At 36.0% G+C, this 25,512-nt stretch overlaps 1 protein-coding gene across 1 annotated transcript; it reads right to left on the bottom strand.

Moving 5' to 3' along the window:
• Positions 1 to 1,548: 1,548 nt before the first annotated feature.
• LOC121417064 (indoleamine 2,3-dioxygenase 2-like) lies at positions 1,549 to 25,512 on the bottom strand. The gene is made up of 13 exons (XM_041610629.1): positions 25,335 to 25,512; positions 19,893 to 19,988; positions 18,466 to 18,585; positions 16,857 to 16,990; positions 14,410 to 14,530; positions 11,964 to 12,060; positions 10,847 to 10,898; positions 8,951 to 9,026; positions 7,145 to 7,226; positions 6,365 to 6,457; positions 4,580 to 4,676; positions 2,946 to 3,022; positions 1,549 to 2,513 (listed from the first exon to the last, which is right to left on the bottom strand). Exons 1-13 carry the CDS (start codon positions 25,437 to 25,439, stop codon positions 2,296 to 2,298), a joined length of 1,368 nt encoding a protein of 455 aa, XP_041466563.1. The 5' UTR covers positions 25,440 to 25,512; the 3' UTR covers positions 1,549 to 2,295.

Genomic DNA, 25,512 nt, shown 5'->3' on the forward strand with positions numbered 1-25,512 from the left:
TGAGGAATGACTTCCTGCCGGTACCCATTTACCTCACCTTGGTTGAGTGCAGCACAATGTAGGTAAATTTCTTGAAGAAAAACACGCCATACAGATTCAAAGACGAGTCTTTAACACTAGACCACAACGCCCCCACAAGGCCACATAATGGACATGTAGTAATTGCGATATTATTGCAATACCATGGTAACAGGCCTCAGCAGCCAATCAACATTGAGGATTCCATTTTAGTAACAACAATGGCAAAGTTACCACATACAATCGTAATTCCGAAGGTTCATATTTCCCAAGGTTCGTGATTCCGAAGGTTCATTAATCCAAAAACGAAATTATTAACGAATCTTATCTAATTTTCGGACTAACGAACCTTATTTTGTTTTCAGATTAACAAACCTTCGGAATATCGAACCTTATTTCGTTTTCGGATGAACGAACCTTCGGAACATCGAACCTTATTTCGTTTTCGGATTATCGAACCATCGGAATAACGAACATTCGGAATAACGCCACAAATGTTCAGATTAACGAACCCTTTTACATTTTCTGATTAACGAATATCGAGGTATAGGCAATTTACGTGTTTCGGAATTACGAACCTTCGGAAAAAGAACCTTCGGAATTACGAAGTGTAACCCAAAGTTACTATAGTTGTAGGTCTTTATGAAACAGTGCCCCAGATAGAAAATGCACTACACTCTGTGCTAAGGTTAACTTCAATACATCAAATAATCATCAAACTCGAAGCACTATCACAGACTGGGGCCCGTAATACAAAGCTTAGCAATGATCATCAAACATTTCTCAGAGGTGTGAGAGTTCAGATATTTAACTGATTTCAGATTTTTTTTTTTTGATTTTCAGCTTATATTTGACTTTCCTCTGTACAGAAACTATGGAAGCTCTTTCTATTTCAGACTTTTTCAATACTCTTCAGCTTTTTTCAGATCTGTTTTTTTGTGACCACTCACACTCCTGATTTTTCTACAGGTGATGGCATTTCCTACAATGTATAATAAATCGTGACAATCAAACGTACGATTAATCGCTAACTTTCGTATTATGAAGGTTTGCAACCAATCCCTACATGAAATTACCGAATAAGCAATCACAATCATCATTGCATGTGCACTCTGTTTAAAATACTGACCGGAAACTGATCGGTGCGGTTCTTTCATATTTGCAAATCACCGCAAACCTTTGTCTTACCGAGCCCATTATACGCAGAACAAGTCAAATTGAGTCTAATGGGGTGGTAAAAGAAGCTTGCAATCAATTGCAAGTCAATTTTAGTTCCCCAAATCGACTACAAGTCTTGTAATTAATTGCAAATTTACTACTGATCACTGGACCCTGTCTTACAAAGAGTTATGACTGATCCAATCAATCGTAACTATGGAAATCCATCAATATCATATTTTTTTACAGGAAATTTGCAGTGTCCTTTGTAAACAAAGAGAAGCATACTGAATTGCCAAAAAACAGTGAATGTGAAAATATATACATAATATCTAGAAAATATCTTGAAGAAACATATATTTTAGATGTTGACATTGCTGGCTTTCCATAGTTGTGATTGATTGGATCAATCGTCACTCTTTGTAAGACAGGACCGTGGCTTGCGTATAAAAGGGCTACATAATATAGAATTTAATTAAATCAATTTTATTTAAATTCATACAGACTTCTTTGGAACCAAGAGATCCAAATTAGGAAGAGGCACCTGCACGTTTCATTGATGACTTAGTTGAGTTTTGCCAAAATTGAAAAGATTTCCATGATCTTAAAGATAAATACATGTACCAGTTGTGGTAACGATCTCAAAATGAGTTTAAAAAAGAGTCCAATGAAATTAACACCAAAGTTTTTGCATGTATAAATAAACAATATGTGCCAAATGGTTTTGGAAGAAACTGCATAATTGCTGAAAAATGAGAAAAATAAATGTCAGGTATTTTTCCAAGCAATATTACTACACTGTCCGACATATGGATTTTATGTGTTAGTGATCGTCAGAATGATTTGTTTACAGCTAAAGTTTCATATTTCACAATCTAAGATTTACATTAATGTACCAGATTTACATCTTTGATGATATCATGACAATAAGCCTTGATTTAATAGACTTTCCCATTAAATAATTGTTTGCTGCAACTTCTTTCCTTCAGCAATATGAGCTATGGCTGTAAGGTGGACTCACCTTTATCACAGCCAACCCACTCTTGAACAAACTTGAAGGGGAAATCCACATTTGTCGTAATTTCTCTGCGTGAAAAAAAAAAAAATGAGAAGCAAACATCATCGGGAAAGCTTCCTCATAATCAACATGGTCCCCGCTACCGCAGCAACAAACACTGATGTGACCTGGACGACTCTCATCGCATCACCTTTCACCCATCTTGGAAGGGTTGCCATGGAAACGGGATGCTCATCCGCATCCCCTTCTCCTCCCCCAGTTGTGCGTAGCATCGCCCTGATGGTTGAATCCCGGAGACCTTTCAGGAAGGTCATTAAATCTAGCATGACAAAAAGAAATGAAATAATGACGATCATGATGATAAAAATGATACCATAACCTTATTCTAACGGGGCCATTTCAAGAAAATGATCGCATGTACATGTACGCAAGCAACCATACTTTGGTTGAATACACAAACAGAATAAAATTTGCATTTTGAGTGATTGTAAATGTCGGTGTCAATGCAATATCTCATTTCAAATGAAAGTAATCAAGAATAAAATGGCTTCCTTCTATCAATATCAATAAGCTGGATATAGAGTTGGTTGCGCGCTTATGCATGCATGACCTTAAAGCGAAGGAAAAGTACTATACGACACTATGAAGCCATACGAGTAAGAAACAATGCGCACTCATGCAATAGAACACAAGTATGGAATTAATTTGTGCCCACTTGACCTCCACCTATCGATATATTGATGGTTCATACCTGTTCCACCTGTTCCTGTTGCGCCCTCGCTTGATGACGCAGGGTCAGTCTTCTTATGAGCCATATTTATAATGAATCTGAAAAAGTCATAAAATAGTTAAGTCTAAACAGGTTAGCATTCTAAAAAGTGTCAAATTTTCACAATATCTATTTCTTAACACAATAATGAACTTAAGATAGTTACAGCTAAGAAAACTGTATTTACAAATTTCAGTGCAAATTAGACTAATTGTTTTACAGATTAAGTTCTCAGCGTGCATTGTTTTGCTCAGTTAAGTGGTGTACAATGCGAAACATTTTGTCACCAAAACTTAATCATCCTTTTAGGAGAATATGAATTACATAATCTTTAAAAAAAATAATAAAAGATGATTTCTTGAAAAGATGAATGAATAATTCATGTTTTAAAATCATTCATTTACCAATCTCTTTGCAAAGAGATTTATAAATATATGATTAATAAATGAATGTTCATAACAAATATAGAAAAACGCTTTTTGTTCTGAAAGCAAAAAGTTCCATTATTTGTTGAACATCTTCTGCACCTGGGATGCAAACTGTGACACGTGGGTCTTTCCCCTACTCCTATACGAATCTTGGGTTTAGAAACCAATATTCGAAGATGGTTGCCCTCCTCTACAAAGGGCCTTAAAGGGAAGCTCACCCTGAGGGAAAGTTTGTTGTAGAAGTAACAGAAAAAATATGGGAAAAGGTTTTATGAAAAATTCAAAGATCCAGTTATTCGAATTTTCATTTTTTGATTTGTGACGTCATAAATGAGCAGCTGCCCCATATGTTATGTAATGTAAAATGCATGAATTAAAATGTTGTAGTGGTTCGTAATGACTTATATGTAGTCTTTTTTTTACATGCGGGTGTGAATGGTGTTTCTATTGATATACTGGAAGGTAAAATAAAAACCATTTTTAATTTCATGAGCAAATGACATTTTATTAATTTTTTATGGAACGATATATACAAAAGCTGCTCACATATGACCTCACAAATCAAATAATCAAGAGCCGTGGTGTAGTGGTTCTGACTCTCGCCTTGTAAACAGAGGGTCGTGTGTTTGAATCCCACCGCGGTCTAGCGTCCTTTGGCAAGGCGTTAATCCACACTTTGCCACTCTCGACCCAGGTGCTAAATGGGTACCCGGTAGGATGCGAAAGATATTGTTGTTTGATTTTGCCAGCGCCATAATGAGGCTGCGATGAATGCAAGGAATGCTCCCCAGGGAGTGGAAATTGTGCACTTTTCGTGCGGGATTGAAATGAATCCAATGACCGGGGTAATAATATGCTGTAACGCGCTTTGGGCCATTCTGGGAAAAGCGCTTTATAAAAATTGGGTATTATTATTATTATTAATTAAAATTCTCATACCTTTTTTATTCTTTGATGTATTTTCCTCAGAATTTTGTCAATATCTTGAAATACCTTTTCTGCTACTTCTACAATAAACTTTTTGTCAGGGAGAACTTCCCTTTCAATTCATTTAACATCCAATCTGAGGGATGGAGTTTTTCCTCTGCAACATAATTAAAAGCAAACAAACAAATCACTGAAATCAGTTTGGCAGGTTTAGAAGGCCTGTTTGCCCTTCCCCTCCAACCCAGGATCAACCAATCTTACCTGGTTACAACCTGCAGATGAGAGTCCCTGAAGCACTTCATGGCTTGAAGACAATCATTGAACACCTCAATCGCTTCAGGTGAACCTGAGGAATGTACTGATAGAAAGAAACAAAACAACTTCAACTTCTTTTCTTTTTCAAAATTTTTTCTGACTTATGATTTATGATTTTCATACAGGTTGAGCATACTGATCTTATGATTTTCATTACAGATCAAGCATACTGATCTTAAACAAATAGGAGTAATGCCGAAAATTTGTTAAACAAATTATAATCTCCTCCTATAAAAGCCTCTTAATTTACTATCTATTGTCCACGGCGGACGGCATTTGAATAGTAATGAGTCAGAAAGAAAAGGATCGAGGGTATTTGAATTCCAGTTCATCGTGGCTTAACCGTGAACCAGAATAGCCTGGTGGTTGAGTCGCTGCCCGGAAAGCAGTAGATGGCAGGTTCGAATCCCGCTGGTTCCAATTTTTTCTGACTTATGATTTATGATTTTCATACAGATCGAGCATACTGATCTTATGATTTTCATTACAGATCGAGCATACTGATCTTAAACAAATAGGAGTAATGCCGAAAATTTGTTAAACAAATTATAATCTCCTCCTATAAAAGCCTCTTAATTTACCAACTTCAACTTCGTTCACTAAATTAGATCGCTATCTTTACAAATCAGGGCACCGTCTCACAAAGAGTTATAATAATAATATAGGATATTATATTGCGCAAATATCCACCTGGTTAGGTGCTCCTATAGAGAGGCGCGATAGCTCAGTCGGCAGAGCGGGGGATTCGTATTCCGGTGACCCGGGTTCGATTCCCACTTGGTGCGCTAGTGCCCTTTGGTAAGGCATTAATCCTCAGTACCAGGTCCTTCGGAGAGGACCTTAAGCCGTCGGTCCTCTGGTTGCTTGCTTACAAGCATTCATGCTTTCTTAGCAATCAGGTAAAAAAAAATCACCACCTTTCTATTCTATTCTATATCACCCAGCCAAGCTAGGCGTTTAGAGCGCACACAGCTTCTTCAGGAATTACAGGTACTTCCTACCGGTACCCATTTACCTCACCTGGGTTGAGTGCAGCACACTGTGGTACAGTTTCTTGCTGAAGGAAATTACGCCATGGCTGGGATTCGAACCCACGACCCTCTGTTTCAAAGTCCGGAGACTAATCCACTGGGCCACAACGCTCCACATGTTATGATTGACTCAATCAGCATCAACTACTAGGTAAATGGAAATCCAACAATGGTATAATTTTTTTCTTCAGATAATTTGCATAGTGTGCTTTTGGAACAAAGAAAAGCACACTGAATTGTCAAGAAAACAATGAATGTATGAATATACATCATATCTAGAAAATAATTTGAATAAACACGCATTTTAGATGTTGGCATTAATGGCTTTCCATAGTTGTGGTTGATTGGGTCAATTTCAACTCTTTGTAAGACGGGGCCCATGAGTCCAGTGCCACATATTCAAAGTTGATCTCCACAAATATACAATTTATAGATATGTATATTCAACCAACTCTTGTATTCTTGTCATTTCAAAATATACAAAGGGGAGGGAGTACTGACAGAAAGAAAAAAATCAAAGTAATCTCAAATTTGTGCACTGAATTATATCATTAAAGGGCTTTTGCACATGCTTGCCCATCTCTCTGGAATTATCATTATTATCACAACCATCATTATCATAATCATCATTATTATCATTATTATTATTGAAAAGATGAGAATTATTATCATCATTATGATTGTTAGAAAGATGACTTACTGTATTGTTTTATTGATGGTCCTGCTGCGATGGCTCTGATCAAGTCTCTGTGTGGTTTCGGCATGTACTCCTGGAAGAATCGTCTCGACTGATCTGAAAAATACAATAATTATGACCTTAACTACAAAATTTTGAAAGGTAGAACTCCAATCTACTCACAGTCTAGATATTTAAAAATGGATACATGAAATTTTCTTCTAGCAAAATAATGACGTCGTGACATGTTTCTTCATGGCAGCAGGATCTTTCTGATGAAGGGGGTGTGTTTTGTCAAAAAATATTTGACAAGCTGCCCCCCAAAAAACAAAATAGAAAAATATAAGGTCATAATTCATAAATGAAGGTTTGGTCTCCAGAAAAATTGACAAGGAAAAAACGGTCATATCATTAATTTTTGCAGACACCCACTCCCCATCCATGCCTGTAAGTAACGCATTTTAAGTAATGACTTCACAAATTACCGAGTGTTGCAAGAAATTTGCGATCAATTTCAAGTCTATTTTCAGTCCCTAAATCAATCATATATGTCTTGCAATTAACTGTAAATTTCTGGTTGATTGCTATTCTGCTCCTTGAAACATGGAGATTTGCTACACTTAACATCGATTTATCAGTTGTAAAATTGTAACAGAATATTAGCAATTGATGGCAAATATTTTCTTGCAACACCCCCGAAGAAATTATCAATAAAATCAAGTGTTAATTGAAAGTATTGATGCTGGCAATCAAAAAATTACAGCAAGCGATTCATCACAATCCTCCATCTTTGTCAATTCTTACCTTCTTTTTCATCGTGAACTACTCCAAAAGCAGCATCAAGACACGGTAAGGTTGAACTCTGCGCAGCACTGAGACCAGTATACTGTTTGAAGAAAAGAGAAATATAAAAAAGACAATGAAATCACAGAAGTGGAACATCTCATATTGGACACAACTTTCAAGTTTCTTTTGATCCTAAAACTTCACATTTTCTATCATATCCATGTTTTAGCTAGACCCATTTTAGTGGCACTTGGTCGCTATTTCACAGCATTACAAAGTTTTTTTTTGAGACAGAGTTATTAGTCTTAACCCTAAAAAGACTGGGGGGCTGATTCAGCCCCCCTCGACATTTTTCGCGATAAATCCGCCACTCGAAAATTTCTGACCGCGTCGCTCACTGACTTTTTACTTTCAAGTCTCGCGCAACTTTTGAGACCAAAATTGTGACCCCAGGGTACGCGGTTCCGAAATTATGCAACATTTCGTAAGTACATGCAGACCCCAAATTACTCAAAAATGTGAATTTGTGTACAAATCCAATGCAAATAGTGTTTTTAGCCAAAATTCATAAATGTATCATTATTTTTCCTTTCACTGCTTAAAATCAATTAATATTATGTTGTTAAGGGTCAAAATAAAGTCCCCGACAATTTCCATTGAAAAAACAATAAAAAACAAAAAGTAAAAAAACAAAGAAATACATAAGAAATTTAGAAAACAATAGAATACATAAGAAGATAATTTTTTTTTGAAATTTTTGAAAAATAAAATTGATCAGATGCCTATCTAGAGTATGTGAAACAAAAATTAGCATTTTAGGGGCATTATTTGATCAATTAGAGCAAACTTATGATTTTACGAATAAATTAGCATAAATAATGAGCAATGAGACTTTTTGCAGAATTTGATATTATAGTTTTGTAGATAATGCCATGGGTAACGTGCATGCCAATTTTCGTCACGATCATGCGATCGACGGCCGAGATCATAAGTGGAGGCTGAATCAGCCCCCCCCCTGTCTTCTTAGGCGTCGAAAAAGCCCAGTCTATTTAGGGTTAAGCCAAAAGTGAAGGAACATTGAATGTAATAACAATCTTACATTGGCAAATCATTGAAAATAAGCTAATATCAAATATGAGAATGTTTAATGTAAATTATGCAAACAAAACAAGATTAAAGATGAAATGGGCCCCATTGCAATTCCTCTTTGCAAGGAGTTAGTTTTGAAACTCTTTTCATTTGAAATTAGAGGTGGATGGAAGCAATGTTTTTCATGATGTGTAGTGGTCAAATATCTTAGGTGCCGGTTGGGCTGACCACTGGTGTCCACTGTAGCTGTAACACTGATCAAATCATCAGAACAAGTAAAACGTATTGAACATTTGTACTTCATTTTCAAAGTAGTGTGCATATGATGTGCTATTTTCAAATGATGTTAAACGGGTTATCTCGCTAGGGTATGCGCACGTTGCACTAGCGGACATTGTATAAAAGCTGAAATCAAATCAATTTCGAGGGTCAGCTCACACAGAAAGGCTTCTTCCTGACTCTGTTTTAGATCGGATGGCAAGGTCTATGGGAAGCTGAAATCAATTGTGTTCAAGTAGTTAAAGGCCAAGGGTTCTTGCTAATCATAAACAAGACCCTTGAATGTCTATGGAAAGCTAGAATCATAAAGGAAACTGAAACTGAATAAAGTTTACTGGGTCTACTTCCACAGAAAGGCTTCTTGCCGACCCCCTCGTAGATCAGACCTAATGTGTATGGAAAGCTGAAATTACATGGAAAGCTGAATTTGAATCATGTATTAATGGGTTTACTCACACAGAAAGGCTGCTCGCTGACTCCCTCGTAGATCAGACCCTTCAGATTTTTCTTCTTAAATGGCTGTGAGTCCCAACTGCAGCAGGAAACAGATATACGCACAATTAAAAGACATGAATGGGTATTTTGCATTATACTATAATAATATAAATAATGATAGGCCTAATATCAATAATGATAATAACTTGCAATATTTATTTAGCCCATAGAAAGTGACATAATCGCACCATTACTAAATATAAATGGTAAATGGTGTTGATCTTTAAACTTTCACCTGATTGCTAAGAAAGCATGAATGCTTGTAAGCAAGCAACCAGTTGATCAACTGCTTAAGGTCCTCTCCAAGGGACCTGGTAATGAGGATAAATGCCTTACCAAAGAGCACTAGCGCACCAAGTGGGAATCGAACCCGGGTCACTGGAATACGAATCCTCCACTCTACCGACTGAGCTATCACGCCTCTACAAAGAGCTCATGCAGATGTAGATAGCAAAGCACAAAGCATTCAAGATATAGGCAGAACAGAAAGTATGGCTTGAAGAGCACTACACTGTATGTTAACCCTAAATCTCCCAGGGTATTTTGATTCTTGTCATTCCGGGGGGGGGGGGGGGGCATTATGGCCCCCCCTTAATATCTCAGCCGCAGATTGCGCGATCACAACGAAAATTTGCATGATGGTAGAGAATGACGTAATCAACGCAGTTGCAGAGCTACCAAGTCTCACGCATTATGCGTGAGACTCAAGCATTTTGGACTCTTGTTCATCCCCTCAAAACTCTGTCTCATGCAACTATCACAGCCTATCCTCATATACATTGTACACAATGTCTGTGATCTCACTCAGATTCACAGAAAATCTCACGCATAGCTGGTCTATGAACTTGGCATCTCTGCAGTTGTATTGGTAAATTTCACTGAATTCATATATCTTTATTTTATATGAATTAATTATTCTAATTCATTCATGAAATCATGCTTTTTGCTCTGATTCACTAAATAAAACTCCAGAATGTTTTTCTTGGTAAAAATATTCTTTATAGCATTCCTAACAATTGTGAATGAAAAAATTCTGGTACCAAGACCGATTTCTTATGTATTTTATTGTTTTTTTAATTTCTTTTGTTTTTTTACTTTTTGTTTTTTGTTGTTTTTTCGATGGAAATCATTCCAGACTTAATTTTGATCATAAACAGAGCAAAATTAATGAAGTTTAATTAGTAAAAGTAGAAATAATAATGACACATTTATGAGTTTTGGGTAAATACATAATTTGCATTGGATTTATACATGAAATCAAATTTATGAGCAATTTTGGGTCTGACATGCACTTACATCATGTTGCGTAATGTCGTAACCGCGTACCCGGGTGTCACAAATTTGGTCTCAAAATTTGCGCGAGACTTCCAAGTAAAAAGTCAGAGAGTGGCGAGGTCAAAAAAATTTGCGCAGCAGATAAAAAGCGAAAATTAGGGTTAAGCACTATCACTGGATATTTATACCAAAAGTGTATATTAAGGGTTGCATATCTCGCAAATCAAACTAGCACTGGATGATAATGCCATAAGACTATGGATTGTAGCTTGCAAAGCATCATGAACACCAGCACTGGACACCACAAGTGTATGTGGTGTTGGAACTTGTAAGCACTATGATATACACTAGCACTGGATATTAACGCAATACATGTAGGTATATCGGGGTTACAACTTGCAAGCAACGAGATAATATCTAGCACTGAATATTAACACTGCATGTTGGAACTTGCAAAGCACCACTATGAACACTAGCACTGGTTGTAAACACTGCATGCAAGGTGTGGATAGCAAAGCACAATTTTAAACACTAGCACTGGATGTCAAGACACCATTGCAAAGCACCATTCCTAACACTTACCCCGCTATGTAAGGTCTGAAAACATTGAAGAACACATCTGGTCGACAACCCTCTGTTTTTAAGACAGAAATGTAACCAGTTGTTGTCTTAATAATACCAATAAAAATGCAACACAATATATATGTAGAGTGCTTGACCAAATGTTTTCTAAGTGCTGCAGATTATTACCCTGGATTGAGTACGGCTTTCCTGATTGGGTGATTTCAAGTTCAGTGTTGATCATTTGGTGTTGGTGTTAGGTCAATTTTTACACGAATATAACACTGAACATAAAATGAAGATGGTCCCGAAAAGTCACTCACTAGTTGTTGAGATGTCAATAATGTCATCTGGATCAGTTTTACCAACTCTGAATAAGTTTTGGAGCTCGGGGAAGCAATCCAAATTTCAACACCAAGGCCAACACTGGAACTGAAATCAACAATTGAGTATTCAAAGAATTCCTTCCTACAAATGTACGGGGTACCCTAACTACATGTACACCCGAATAGAGAGTGGAAAATGTAGATAAATGCCTTGCCAAAAGACACAAGTGTCTTGGTGGGATTTGAACCCTCAGAACAAGTCTTGAGACTTATCCACTCAGCCACAACACTTCTACTTAAAACCATTTTCTTCCCAGCAACCATAAACTATTGGCAGCGAGTTAATAAAATCTTAAATCTCAAAATTCTAGAAATTAAGAACTGCTCTGAAAAAGGAGTACTTTATATTTTAATATTGCAAAACAGGCAATTTTTTTTTCAGGGGTTGTTTTTCAAAATCTAAAGCCTAAAAATCTGCTGCATTGAACAAGCTTTAGCATTGGATTGAATGGGGATTTTCCTGGTCCCATTTTTTAATTTACAGAGATCTTTTAAGAATTTGGGGGCACAATCACTCTAAGCCCCCGGGTGATTTTTTTGCCTTTACAAAGTGGTAACCTCAAATTGTCTAAAAATAGTATTCTATCTTCTGTAGTTAAATCATTTTATGCAAAAGAAGTTTGCCACTTACTCCAAAACAGACCTTTTTCTGAGCCGCTGTCCTGAACACTCTCTTTTTATTTGAGATTCAAGGCTTTTCGGCTTTATTATGTAACATACATGTACTTTGGGAACAGCAGTGGGTGACTCACCAGACATTCTGTTCAAGCTTCTTCTCATCTTATAAAGAGCGGCCTCTATAGTCTTCAGATGCTTTACCAATCGTTGTGAGGATCCATCTAATACAGCCTTCAAAATGAAAGCAAATGGGTGAATATATATAAACCTGTTACAGTATGATACCTGTATTAAAGTTACATGGACAACACAATTCTATATAGGGCTACCTTTTTTAGCCTGTATTCTGAAGTCAGGTTTAACTTCTAAAGGTCATGGTCTAACTTTGTGCTTAAATTATGGAAAGCCAACAATGTAAAAATTCTGTTTACATAGTATGTTACTTAGGTTTACCATGCTCTTTCCTAATTCTTTAACGATAAATATAACTATCGTATTCATTGTTCCCAGAGACCGAGACAGTTTAGAATGATTTTGAGAGTCAAATGAGCTGATACTTTGAACTCATGCTGTTAGAAATTTAAGTCACAATTAGCTTTCCATAGGTAAACCAGAGTTTATTTAAACCCAACTCCAGAATACTTGCCTTTGTGTTTATAATTTTTAGAAACCCAAGGTCACCAATGAACACAAAATAAAAGGGTTTTATGCACTTGGTCTGAAAATAGTTTGTCTACTTCCCAGATAGTCTAGCACCACATGGACTGAACACACATGGTCTACTATCAATCTGCTTGCTATTTAAAGGACAAGTCCACCCCAGAAAAATGTTGAGTAAAATAAATAGAGAAAAATCAAACCAGCATAGTGCTGAAAATTTCATCAAAATAGCATGTAGAATAAGAAAGTTAGGACATTTTAAAGTTTTGCCTATTTTTCACATAACGGTGATAAGCACAACTCAGTGGCATGCAAAAAAAATGTGTTTTACAGAATAAATTTTGAAATTTTATATGGAAATCTATTTTTAATCGGATACCAATCAAAATGAAACATCTGCATGGTTTTTCCATTTGATATAAACACCTATTCCAAAGCATGGTAGATGCTTAATTTTAGGATATAACCTTTGAAAATCTTGTAATATAAATATTCACAAAGCCCTTTAAAAGGAAAATGAAAATATCTCCTGGAGGGGGCAATTCATATTGACTGGAATATTAACCTGTTCACAAGGAAATGAGTGGTTGGAAAAAGATAAGATGGCTACTACGAGTCTTTAATATTGGAATGTTCTATGATAGATTTATCGGCCCATCATCAAATTTAAGGTTGGGCTTAAAGGAGAATGAAACCATCGGAACAAGATAGCTTGCTATTTAAAGGACAAGTCCACCCCAGAAAAATGTTGAGTAAAATAAATAGAGAAAAATCAAACCAGCATAGTGCTGAAAATTTCATCAAAATAGCATGGAAAATAAGAAAGTTCGGATATTTCAAAGTTTTGCCTATTTTTCACATAATGGAGATATGCACAACTCAGTGGCATGCACAAAAAATGTGTTTTACAGAATAAATTTTGAGATTTTATATGGAAATCTATTTTGATCGGATACCAATCAAAATGAAATATCTGCATGGTTTATCCATTTGATATAAACACCTATTCCAAAGCAAGGTCGGGGCAAAAATTTTAGGATCTAACCTTTGAAAATCTTGTAAGATAAATATTCACAAAGCCCTTTTGAAGGAAAATGAAAATATCTCCTGGAGGGGGCAATAGAATTAGTCACTGGAATATTTACATGTTCACATAAAAATGAGTGGTTGGAAAAAGATAAGATGGCTACTACGAGTCTTTAATATTGGAATGTTCTATGATAGATTTATTGACCCATCATCAAATTTAAGGTTGGGTTTAAAGGGGAAGTTCACCCTGAAGAAGACTTTGTTGTAAAAATAGCAGAAAAAATAGTAAAAAATATTGGTGAAGGTCTGAGGAAAATCCGTTAAAGAGTAAGAAAGTTATTAGAGTTAAAAGTTTTGGAATTGTGACGTCATAAACGAGCAGCTGCCCCATGTGTATGTAATATAAAACGCATGAATTTCAAATTTTATATGGTTCGTGATGACTTGATTTTGTTTTCTATTCATGATCGGGTGTGAAATGATTTGTCTATTGATATACAAAAGGTACAGTAAAAACCATTTTCAATTTTCTGAGAAAATGACATTTCATTGATTTTTTACCATTCGCTATGTAGGAATGCTGCTCGCATATGACGTCACAAATCAAATACCGGTAATTGAAATTCTGATAACTTTTTAATTATTTGATGAATTTTTCTCAAACCTTCGGCAATATTTTTCATTATTTTTTCTGCTATTTTTACAATAAACTTTTTGTCAGGGTGAACTTCCCCTTTAATGGCAGTTAAACAGACTGGATAGTAGAAAAATAATTGTAGACAAACGAGGAATATACCAAGTGGGATGGGACCAAATAGAAATAAGAAAAAACTTCGAACAGACAACATAAATCTCATAATGGTGTTATTTTAATGGTAACAACAATAGTACCTTTTGAGCCTCAATAATACTCGAAAGGGCTGGAGCGAAGTCTAGCTCCACTTGAACAGTTGTACAATAGAACCAAGACTCATCAGATCCACCGCGTAATGTAACAATAGATTCCATGTTGCTGGAAGAAACAAATCATTGAACATATCTTTTTATATAAAAACAAGTGGAATGCCTCTGGCCATCTCACCTGCATCACGCGGTTCAATATAGCAGCAGTGCTCACTTTGAATACTAGTCTAACTCGCACAAGATGTTCAGTGATACATGGTTACTCTTATTTCCCTTTTTTATGAACTAGACCAATAAACTTACAGAGATATGATGGTTATTCAACAAAAAACCCCAACATGGCCAAAGTTCATTGACCTTACATGACCTTTGACCTTGATCATGTGACATGAAACTCGAACAGGATGTTCAGTGATACTTGATTACTCTTATGTACAAGTTTCATGAATCAGATCCATAAACTTTCAAAGTTATGATGGTAATTCAACAGATACACCCAATTCGGCCAAAGTTCATTGACCTTTGACCTTGGTCATGTGACCTGAAACGCGCACAGGATGTTCAGTGATACTTGATTACTCTAATGTCCAAGTTTAATGAACTAGACCAATAAATTTTCAAAGTTATGATGGGAATTCAACAGATATCCCCAATTCGGCCAAAGTTCATTGACCCTAAATGACCTTTGACCTTGGTCATGTGACGTGAAACTCATGCAGGATGTTCAGTGATACTTGATTAACCTTATGTCCAAGTTTCATGAACTAGGTCCATATATTTTCTAAGTTATGATGACATTTCAAAAACTTAACCTCAGGTTAAGATTTCGATGTTGATTCCTCCAACATGGTCTAAGTTCATTGACCCTAAATGACCTTTGACCTTGGTCATGTGACATGAAACTCTAATAGGATGTTCAGTAATACTTGATCAACCTTATGGCCAAGTTTTATTAACTAGGTCCATATACTTTCTAAGTTATGACGTCATTTCAAAAACTTAACCTCAGGTTAAGATTTGATGTTGACGCCGCCGTCGCCGTCCATATATTTTCTAAGTTATGATGACATTTCAAAAACTTAACCTCAGGTTAAGATTTCGATGTTGATTCCTCCAACATGGTCTAAGTTCATTGACCCTAAATGACCTTTGACCTTGGTCATGTGACATGAAACTCTAATAGGATGTTCAGTAATACTTGATCAACCTTATGGCCAAGTTTTATTAACTAGGTCCATATACTTTCTAAGTTATGACGTCATTTCAAAAACTTAACCTCAGGTTAAGATTTGATGTTGACGCCGCCGCCGCCGTCGCCGTCGGAAAAGCGGCGCCTATAGTCTCACTTTGCTTCGCAGGTGAGACAATAATAAGCATTCATATAGCGCCATCTATCTAGAAATATTCTATTATGAGGCGCGTTATTATCATTGCCCCGGCTTTAGCTCGAGCTGCCTTTCAGTGCACATGCAATCAAGGAATTAATCCTGCCAGGTACCTAATTACTCCACCTGGGTTGAGTGCAGCACAATGTGGATAAATTTCTTGCTGAAGGAAATTACGCCATGGCTGAGATTCGAACCCACGACCCTCAGTTTCAAAGTCAGAAGATTAATCCACAGGGCCACAAACCACATTTTATATGAGCGGGGGGGGGGGGGGGTGGTGGTTGGGTCGACATCTTTTTTAGTAATATAAAATATATTTGGTCACATGATGCTATTTAAACCAATCAGCATGCATGATTTAATTTATGTAGGATATAAAAGTTATTATGTACCAGTTAATTATTTTTTTTTTTTAATTTTCCTATTTTTTACAACTCTTTGCAAAAGGATAAGAAAAGAATTGGTGAATTAGTTGACAACTGGCACTCCACAAAAGTGTGGTTTAAATTTCTACCTAAAACTTGTTATTGCAAACTGCTTCAGACATATTACTCAGTAAAGGCATTTCATCAGTTGCACTAAATTTATGCCAAAATGTATGCATGCAAGGGCAGAAATCCCTCCCCCAAGGTGGGGGGACCAGGGCTGGAAAATTTGAGGCAATAAAAGGGATATTAAGGGATGTCATTCCCTTTGTGACCCAAATAAATTTGACAAGCAAAAACATTTAAAAAAAAAAGGTTATCACCAAAAAGGAAGGTCATCTCGTCCAAAATACATATTTTATTTCTATTTTAAATGCTGTATTTCTTTCCATCATAAATCCTAGGGGGGAAACATCCCCCTTTGGATTTCCGCCCATGTATGTATGGAATAGTTGGCAGTTCTGGGCCCGCAACACAAAGCTTAGCAATGATCATAGAACATTTTTCTACGATTAATTCCATTGACTAGAGTGTACAATCAATCGTAGATATCAAGCGTACGATCAATCGCTAACCTTTGTGTTACGAGACCCAGGTTGAAGAATGAGAATGAATATCTTACTCTAATTCCACCTTGCCATTGGGGTTCTTGAGTCTCCAGTTAAGAAGGATGAAACTATACTGACTGATTGAGGGAAGAACCTGAAGTTTCTCTGCTATAGCAGCATAGGGGACGGCAAGACACGAGGGTAAAACCTGTCATTTGGGAGAGAGAAGAAGTCAGGAGTTTGAGGATTGTAGAGACATTGATTTTCCGTTTCAAAAAATGGTATTGTGGCGTAACCGGGCCCTGTCGGGGTAGCGTTCTGCCGTCTCGCAGTCTCCAGAACCCAGTCCACGCTGTTCTTCACTCATTCAATTGTTTTCGGGGGCAGATTCTCTCACAAAAGTCTATTGTGCAACGTGGTACACTCTCTTCCTCTCAGACATACATGCAAAATCAAGCACTAACACTCACCTTATAAAGAAAGCACAGTGGAAAGATCTTGTGTACAGTATAAATCTTAGTTTAATATCGGGAGCTACTATACAACTGCACATCATCACAGCTCCGAGCGAACTGACGTACTTCATCAACGCAAGTATCACAACATAAAAAATATCGCCCTCTACGCTCAAATTAGGACATATTACTCTAAGGTACAACTCATTATGCTACAGTATTTTCCATTTCTGAAAATCTGTAATTCCATTTCAACTTGATCTAAAGATGGAAAGTCTGTTTTGTCCATGAAAATGTAGACAGCAAAAACCTGATTTCCATTTTGCAAAGGTGAATTCCATCAATTTTTACATGACAAATATAAGAACTAAACAGAATTTCCGTTTTATTGAACGGTAAAACAGAAAATCGCCGTCCCTAGGACTGGTCATCGTTGACATGTCATAAGTGTATAGAGGAGTCGAGATCATTGTGCCTCTGATCCTCAAATAAACAAATAGGAATTTTCAAGACATGAGGGCAGAGATACCAAGTTCAAAGACCAGCTATGCGTGAGATTTTCTGTGAATCTGAGTGAGATCACAGACATTGTGTACAATGTATATGGGGATAGGCTGTGATAGTTGCGTGAGACAGAGATTTGAGGGGATGAACAAGGGTCCAAAATTCTTGAGTCTCACGCATAATGCATGAGACTTGGTAGCTCTGTGAGGGTAAAACATGGATTTGTGGGAAGAAAAACCCCTTCAGGAATTTGATGTTTTATTCAAGCTTTTATACAGCTTTTGTAAAGTCAACATTATTATACACAGATGTGAGTGCATTTGTGGGTTTTTGTGAGCATAATGTAACTGTTAAACCAAAGAGGAGCAACCGAGTGGGTTTAGACTAGTTTCCATAGTTACCGGTTATCGGAAGCTCACTAGTGCTCCCGATGCACAAATAAAACTGTTTTTGATAATCAAAATGGTATTAAGTTGGCATAAAAGGGTACTACCTCCTCCTTGAACCATACAATTCGCATTGCATTAACTCTCAAATACATTTTTTTTTAGTCGCATGCACTTTATAACAATTTACATTGTGTAGTACATTAGACTTTAGAGCTAACACCCTTTTCACAGCTGCACAGGAATGACAAATTCAGCACTTACACATCCACGTGCACACGCAACCTATCGTCCGTCTGCCAGCAAAGCGACAACATATTTCTTTTCTTTTAACTTACTTCTGGAATGCCATCTTCTCTTTCACACCATACATAGCCGTATGAGATACAGGTCAGGTAAACAAGGGCTGTCTTCAACTCGCTGGCTGAACTTAGCCTGCTGTGTTCAAGTAATGGTAGCTGAGAAAATGAATTGAAAAAACAAAAATCAAAGAAATTGTTAATGTTGATAGCAGAGCCAGCATAGCAGGTTAACTTAGTTTAGAATTTTGATGGTTTAAAGATAAATACCAGTGTTGGTAATGATCTCAAAATGAGTTCGAACACAATCCAATAATATTACCAAGTGTTTGTATTCACATACATTTGTAATTCTGAAGCTTCATTATTCCGAAAGTTCGTGATTCCGAACGTTGGTAAGTCTGAAAATGAAATGAGGTTCGTAATTCCGAAGGTCCGTTAGTCCGAAAACAAAGTTTGTTTATCCGAAAACGAAACGAGCTTCGCAATTCCAAAGGTTCGTTAGTCCAAAAACGTAATGATTAACAAACCTTATTTCGTTTTCAGACTAACAAACCTTTGGAAAAATGAACCTGATTTCATTTTCGAATTACCGAACCATCGGAACAATGAACCTTATTTTCGTTTTCGGACTAACGAATCATCAGAATATTGAACCTTATTTCGTTTTCGGATCATCGAACCTTCGGAATATTTAACGCCACAAATGTTCGAATTAATGAACCCTTTTACATTTTTGGATTAACGAACAGCGAGGTATAGGCAATTTACGTGTTTCGGAATTACGAAGTGTAACCTCTTTCACCTATAATGACCCTTTTGACATCAGTTTTAGAAAGGTTGGCAATCACTCATGACTCAAAAAAGTTTATATACAAATGCACTCATACGACCAACAGGCAACAATGGTTTTAGGCAGGCATAATTGAGGTTTGAGGTTTGAAGTCAATTTGAAAGATAATTAGAAACAGATTGCCATCTAACACTAACAGTCTTCCAGTCGAGTTCTGCTTAATTCTGTGATTAATGTTAAAAAGGCTACACTCTCATCAACAAAACTCAGGAGTAACACTAAGGAATGATGTCACAAAAAGCACACATATATTATTCAATTCAATTTGTTTCCACTTTAAAAAGAAACAAAATATACAAATAAATACAATGTTCAATGCATATTATAGTGGGGGATCATTAAAAGCACAAATAATGGCTTATTAAAATGACCCCTTACAGTACAAGTGAACAAAGATAAAATAACACAAATGACAACAATGTATAATACAAAATAATTAATCAAGGAAGGAAAGAAAGAAGATAGAATTAGAAACAAAACATTTGGTATGTGAATTCTGAATCAATCAGGCAAGGTAAATAGGAGGTGTTTTTTTCTGCAAATGTTTGAATTTTTTTTCAGTCTATTTTTAAAATGAAATGCACAAATTGATTGATGAATAATAATACATTACCTTGTGTACTTCATTCCTGAGCATGCCATCCTGTACAAGAGACTCTGTCTGGTGAGCCAAGTCTGTCCAGGGTTTAAAGTAGTCTGGGAGATCAGTCTTAAAGGTAAAAGAAAATGTTAAAAATAAGATTTGGAAAGGGTGAGCATATTTGCTCTCCTGCCACATACGAATTGCACAGGTCTACATGTAAGTTTAACCCTAGATTTAATACTATATACAAGGCTCCACACTAACTTTTTTTCTTGGTACAGCGCGATCAGTCCACCAAACTTATCAATTTGATATTCTTGGTGGCCCGAAATGCAAATTTGGTGGCCCTAAAACAATAGAAAACATTACAATTTATCAAAACTTTGATTGCCCAACTGGGCCACCAATTGCAGACTTTCACAAAATTTTGTGGCCCGACTCTTATTTTTGATTGCCTGGGGGCACTGCTAATAATGTCGAGCCTTGCTATATACCCTACCCTTAGACTGACATATCCGCTGATTCAGAGGAGTTTGTTAACGTTTTCTGATTTTTTTTTGTCCTCCACCTACACAGACGGATGTCTGCCATTGGCCTCGTAATAGTGGAGCTTCGACCGATGCTTAACTACAGCGTCTATGGAAGAAAGGGTACGCTGGCCCACCCTCCTCAATTACATTGACAGGTGGATATCATGCGTGACCAAAACATGTAAAAAGGATGTCTTTTTGAAGATAGGGCACATTACGTACGTAACGTAATAGGGGTATCAAAAACACTAAAATAATGACAAAGGTTGTCTATTTTCGCTAGGAAAGCTACGTGTTTAAGGTCAATTTTGCGAGGGTGTAAAACAATGTTTTATAAAGGATTTACTTTTGGCCCCAAGAGTCAACACGATGTGTTTAGAGTAGACAATTTGTGCGACATGTGGGAGTTGGGGCTGCACTATATAAACCCAATGATGTAGGTAAAGGTAAAACCGACGTCTGTGACATATAACAATAAAAAATATCGCTATACTTGTTTAGGGGGTCGATTCAGGGAATACTTGCCAATTAAGGGCATCTTTTTGTTTTCAATACTGTCTTGTTAAGGGTAGGGTTTTGCACGCCAATACTAGTTAAGGGGTGCATTTTCAGAACATGGAAATATGTATTTAATTTAGGGTGCTTTTCGAGACCCCATGCCATGGTCGCGCATGGTATCCACTCACCAATGGAAGTGATCCCCCGGGTTTGAATGATGGTGCGCATGCATGTGAACAGGATCTCCTGTTATCTCTCCCTTCAAATTACTCAAAACATAATAATTTCAAACCCTGTTCTCATTTGACTTTTTATCATATCACATTTTTTAATCATTTAGCCTAGTGTTTTTTTTAAATTTAAATAACTTAACTTTCGACAAATATATTATTACTGGGCCTATAGTCTATACAAACATAACAAAAATATACTGAAAATCTAAGTTTTTTTGAGCGCTCCGGTTCTGAGCCCCCTATCAATGTATCTTCACTACATGACCAGCTACCACCAGTGCCACTCTGTCTCTGGACCAGTACATGTCGACGAAGACTCGCAAGGGGCCGGGAGGCCGAGCTCCGAGCCGTAAAGCCGGCCGCACCGCGGCCGGAGCTCTAGAGTATGCATGGCCCAAAACCACTATTTCGGCACAATTGGAGAATCACAAAAATGAAAAAATAAAGTGAACGAAATTGGATTAATTTTATTAACATTCAAAGTGACATATATTCAAGTTCATAGTTGAAAAATATGAGCACATAATGTTACTTCGTTATCATAGTGGGATAATTTCTTTCACGGGATGTAAATTTCTCTCTGTAACATACGTTACCACTATCATTAAATCCCAAATGCTTTTAAATCGGTCACTACAGTCAAGAATTGAGAACGTAATAAACCAGAAGTGCAGTAACCATCGGCTGTAATATTTTTAAAAATTTCTGCCAGATTATACCATGACCAATGACCTACTTGAGATACGAAACATAAGCGTGTCATATTTTGTTAAACCTACTTAATTTCAGGTTTATGAGTTTTCTTTCTATTTGACATCTGAATCTACGACAGAAACTATTTTCATCATTTAGGAGTACCAACGTGCCAGACAATTATTGAGTAACATCAAGGACGCAAGTGATACTGTGTACTTAGAATTATATTCAATGGTTTCCATGTAACGTAAGTTACATATTATAAGTAACGTAAGTTACATGGGTAATATTATTATATGTGATTTTGTTTTGGTTTATATTCATACATTAATTTGTCATTAATTGTAAGTGAACGTATACAACACCCCATGTTCCAATGAATTGGAGATAAAAATTATCAAACGCTACTCTTCGAATATCTATAAAACTGTACTCTTCGAATATCTATAAAACTGTAAAACTTTCTGACTTGTCAGTGTATATACTTTACACAAGAACAATAATCCATAACCTGTGAGAAGACAATTTGAGGCACTATACATCATGATACATTATGCCAATAAAATCACAAGAGTTGGGACAATGCTATTTCTTTATTCAAGGGATAAGTATGCCATGCTTTGCGTTTGATTTCAATTGAGAAATTGGTAACGTAGATTTCACGTTGATTTTATCAGCATGAAAGTATACTATCAATCCTCTTGTAAATTGTTATCTTTAATGTTCTGAGTCCATTATTACCAGTCGCTTTAATAGGCTGTTTAAACAATTGAATAAAACAACAATAAACTTAATTCAGGAACACTCTAGAGAACAGCGATTGCAATATTGTAGTCAAAAATTCCAAACCCTTGCATGGAACAACAAGAAATGGCAATAAATGAGATACTCGGTTATATGTGTTATCAAACATGAACAATAACGCCCTATGCACAATATCATATCTATCATGAACTTGCTGAAGAAAAACTATAGGAAAAGGTAAATAATAAACAAATTTTGTCACTTTTTAATCAATAACACCTCAGTTGGATGTCAATAGCCTAAGAAATAACATCACATTTCTAAGTTTCACAAAATCTACATGCATAAATAAAAAAAAAAATGAATTAAATAAATTTACATGCAAGCAGGCCTAAAACATTTTAAACATGTTTTTTAAGTTAACCCATATTACGAAATTGATGGAAAATATGTGAGAAAAAATATCAGTTGTTTATCATGCCACATGAATTTGCCTCGTGGATTAATGTTTCGACTTTGTTATAAATATAAATTAAGTGAAAATCTAATTGCTACATTACAAATTATACAATGTATTAATAACAATGATAGGGAATGATAACTTCAGTCTTAATGCAATTGAATCTATAACACCAGCTATTCGGCGAACTCGTTCCCTGAGCCTGTTTACTCTTGTGTTTGTGAATTCCTTGACTCGCTTCTTTCTTTGTTAAATTAATGACAGATTGGTATAGAATACAATCTGTTTGCGCTTACGTGCCCTATAAGCGGCCTGTATCTCAGCTCTGCTTCTACCCATTGCGACTCTATAAAAATTAAGAGAAGAATGCAAAAAAAAAAATAGTTTTATGAACCATATCACTTACTGAAACTTATGTCACTATAGGGTTTATGAGTTTATTAGTTTGGTCCATGATGAGCAAGGATAATCGTTGAAACGTGTATTTCATACCATTTGTTGTATTTTCTTCATTAAAAATAGTTTCTTCTTCACTATGAGATAACAATTGATATTCCCAACACTAATTCTAGTGATATTTTTTGTTTACAAATGGTCATGTAAGGAATTCCCTAATTAGTATTTGATCATAGGAGATATATACTATTTAATACAACTCTTCCACTAGAGAAGCCCACTAACAATTATACTAGAACAATAAAATCTGTTCTTATCCATGCATAATCTCTGAAAAAGCCTTTTAAATGACACAAGATTGTTGAAACTTACGTTACCAAAGCATGAAACTTACGTTACCACATCATTACAGATGCCTGATCCATTAATGTTTAAAGAAAAACTTGATAATCTTATTTATCGCTTATTCAATATTTTTTCTTTTTATAATTTACATTTTTCTTTATACTCGAAGTATGATAATATTTAAGCCAGGTTCAACAACAAAACTTACAAATCAAATTATTGAACAGACAGTTATGTTCATTTACGTTACACTGAACCCCCCTAACAATTAATAAAAAAACACACAATTTAACATGGTTTGACACAGAAACTCTTCTACATCTTAGCTGCAACAATAAAATTGGTTCAAAGTGACATATTTTTCTGTAGTTTATCTATTTTTAATGTGGCTATATTTTGAAACTTACGTTACCAAAATTTGAAACTTACGTTACCTGATAATTGAGTGATTTATTTGGAAATAATATACCTGCAGATCAACGTAATGATTATGTTTTACATTGGGAGCTATATACCAAATAAATCCACAACAATCACATAAAAAACATGATTATATAACAAAAACAATGTATATCTTCAACTTGAAATACTCACCCAAAATTTCAACCCATCTTGTTTGCAGGTTCAATTGTATTTTGTACAGTCGATACTCCTGGGAAGCTGTTGCTAAGCTTTCTAATGACCACTCGCAGACGGCGCATACCTCAACTATGTTTATTTTTATTGAATTACTGATTAATACAGATATTTCCGATTGTGTGGTAACGTATGTTACATCACGTATGTTACATCTGTGGATTAAATTTGATAAGTTGGCAATATAATAATGAATCCTAAGACCCCCATGGGAAGAGAGATTATACTCCTTTAGTCTCAACTCATGAGCAATGATTCAGAGCTCTGTACCTTCATACAATTTATAAAAATGGTAACGTATGTTACACCTCTTAAAACTACTTTTTTCTAATATCTCTTCTTCATGTTACAAGTCGCACTACGTTTGAATCGGAATGATAAAGCATTGCTAAACATATATGTATACCCCTTGTTGTTAGAAAAACAATGTAGTGGTGTAGTTCTCACTGTAATATCATAGCCGAATATGGAGTATAAAAATGGTAACGTAGGTTTCACTAGATCCGGAGACACATTTTCAAGCGGTGTATTTTTTTAAAACAACGGTTAATTCAAAAGATTTTGGTATATTTCATGGGGCATTTAGCTGCCTTTATAAAGCTGTGATTAAGTTTCTTCTCTGTGCTTATATATTCAAATAAAGTTGAAAAAACATGAAAAATTATTACTGGCGACATGCACTTTTTAGCCTGTAGCCCAAATTCAACCCTCCCCCAACGCTTTATTGCTTAAATTTTGCCTTTGAAATTAAATTAACTTTTGTTTACATGTCCCTTGGCATCACATTAAAACACAAAATCATTCAGAAAAAGCTTTGTTTCTCCGAAAGATGAGCAAGAACGCTGGAGACATGATTTTTGACCAATTGTGCCGAAATAGTGGTTTTGGGCCGCATACGGCCGCGCCGCATAGCTTGTCATGATGGTAAACTTACGTCCGTTTTCTGCTCAACGAATCCATAGAGGTGAGAAGCATTGTATTTTTCTGGATCAGCTACTGAAGGAAATTCATCTTGATCACACTGGCGGTCGCCCGACATCTTTCCTTCAACATTGGTGTTACAATTTAAGCTTTTTTCACGACGTCTATCTGCGGTCTATCGACAGCTAGCT

Source organism: Lytechinus variegatus, chromosome 6 (assembly GCF_018143015.1).
Source record: "Lytechinus variegatus isolate NC3 chromosome 6, Lvar_3.0, whole genome shotgun sequence".
Taxonomy (NCBI): domain Eukaryota; kingdom Metazoa; phylum Echinodermata; class Echinoidea; order Temnopleuroida; family Toxopneustidae; genus Lytechinus; species Lytechinus variegatus.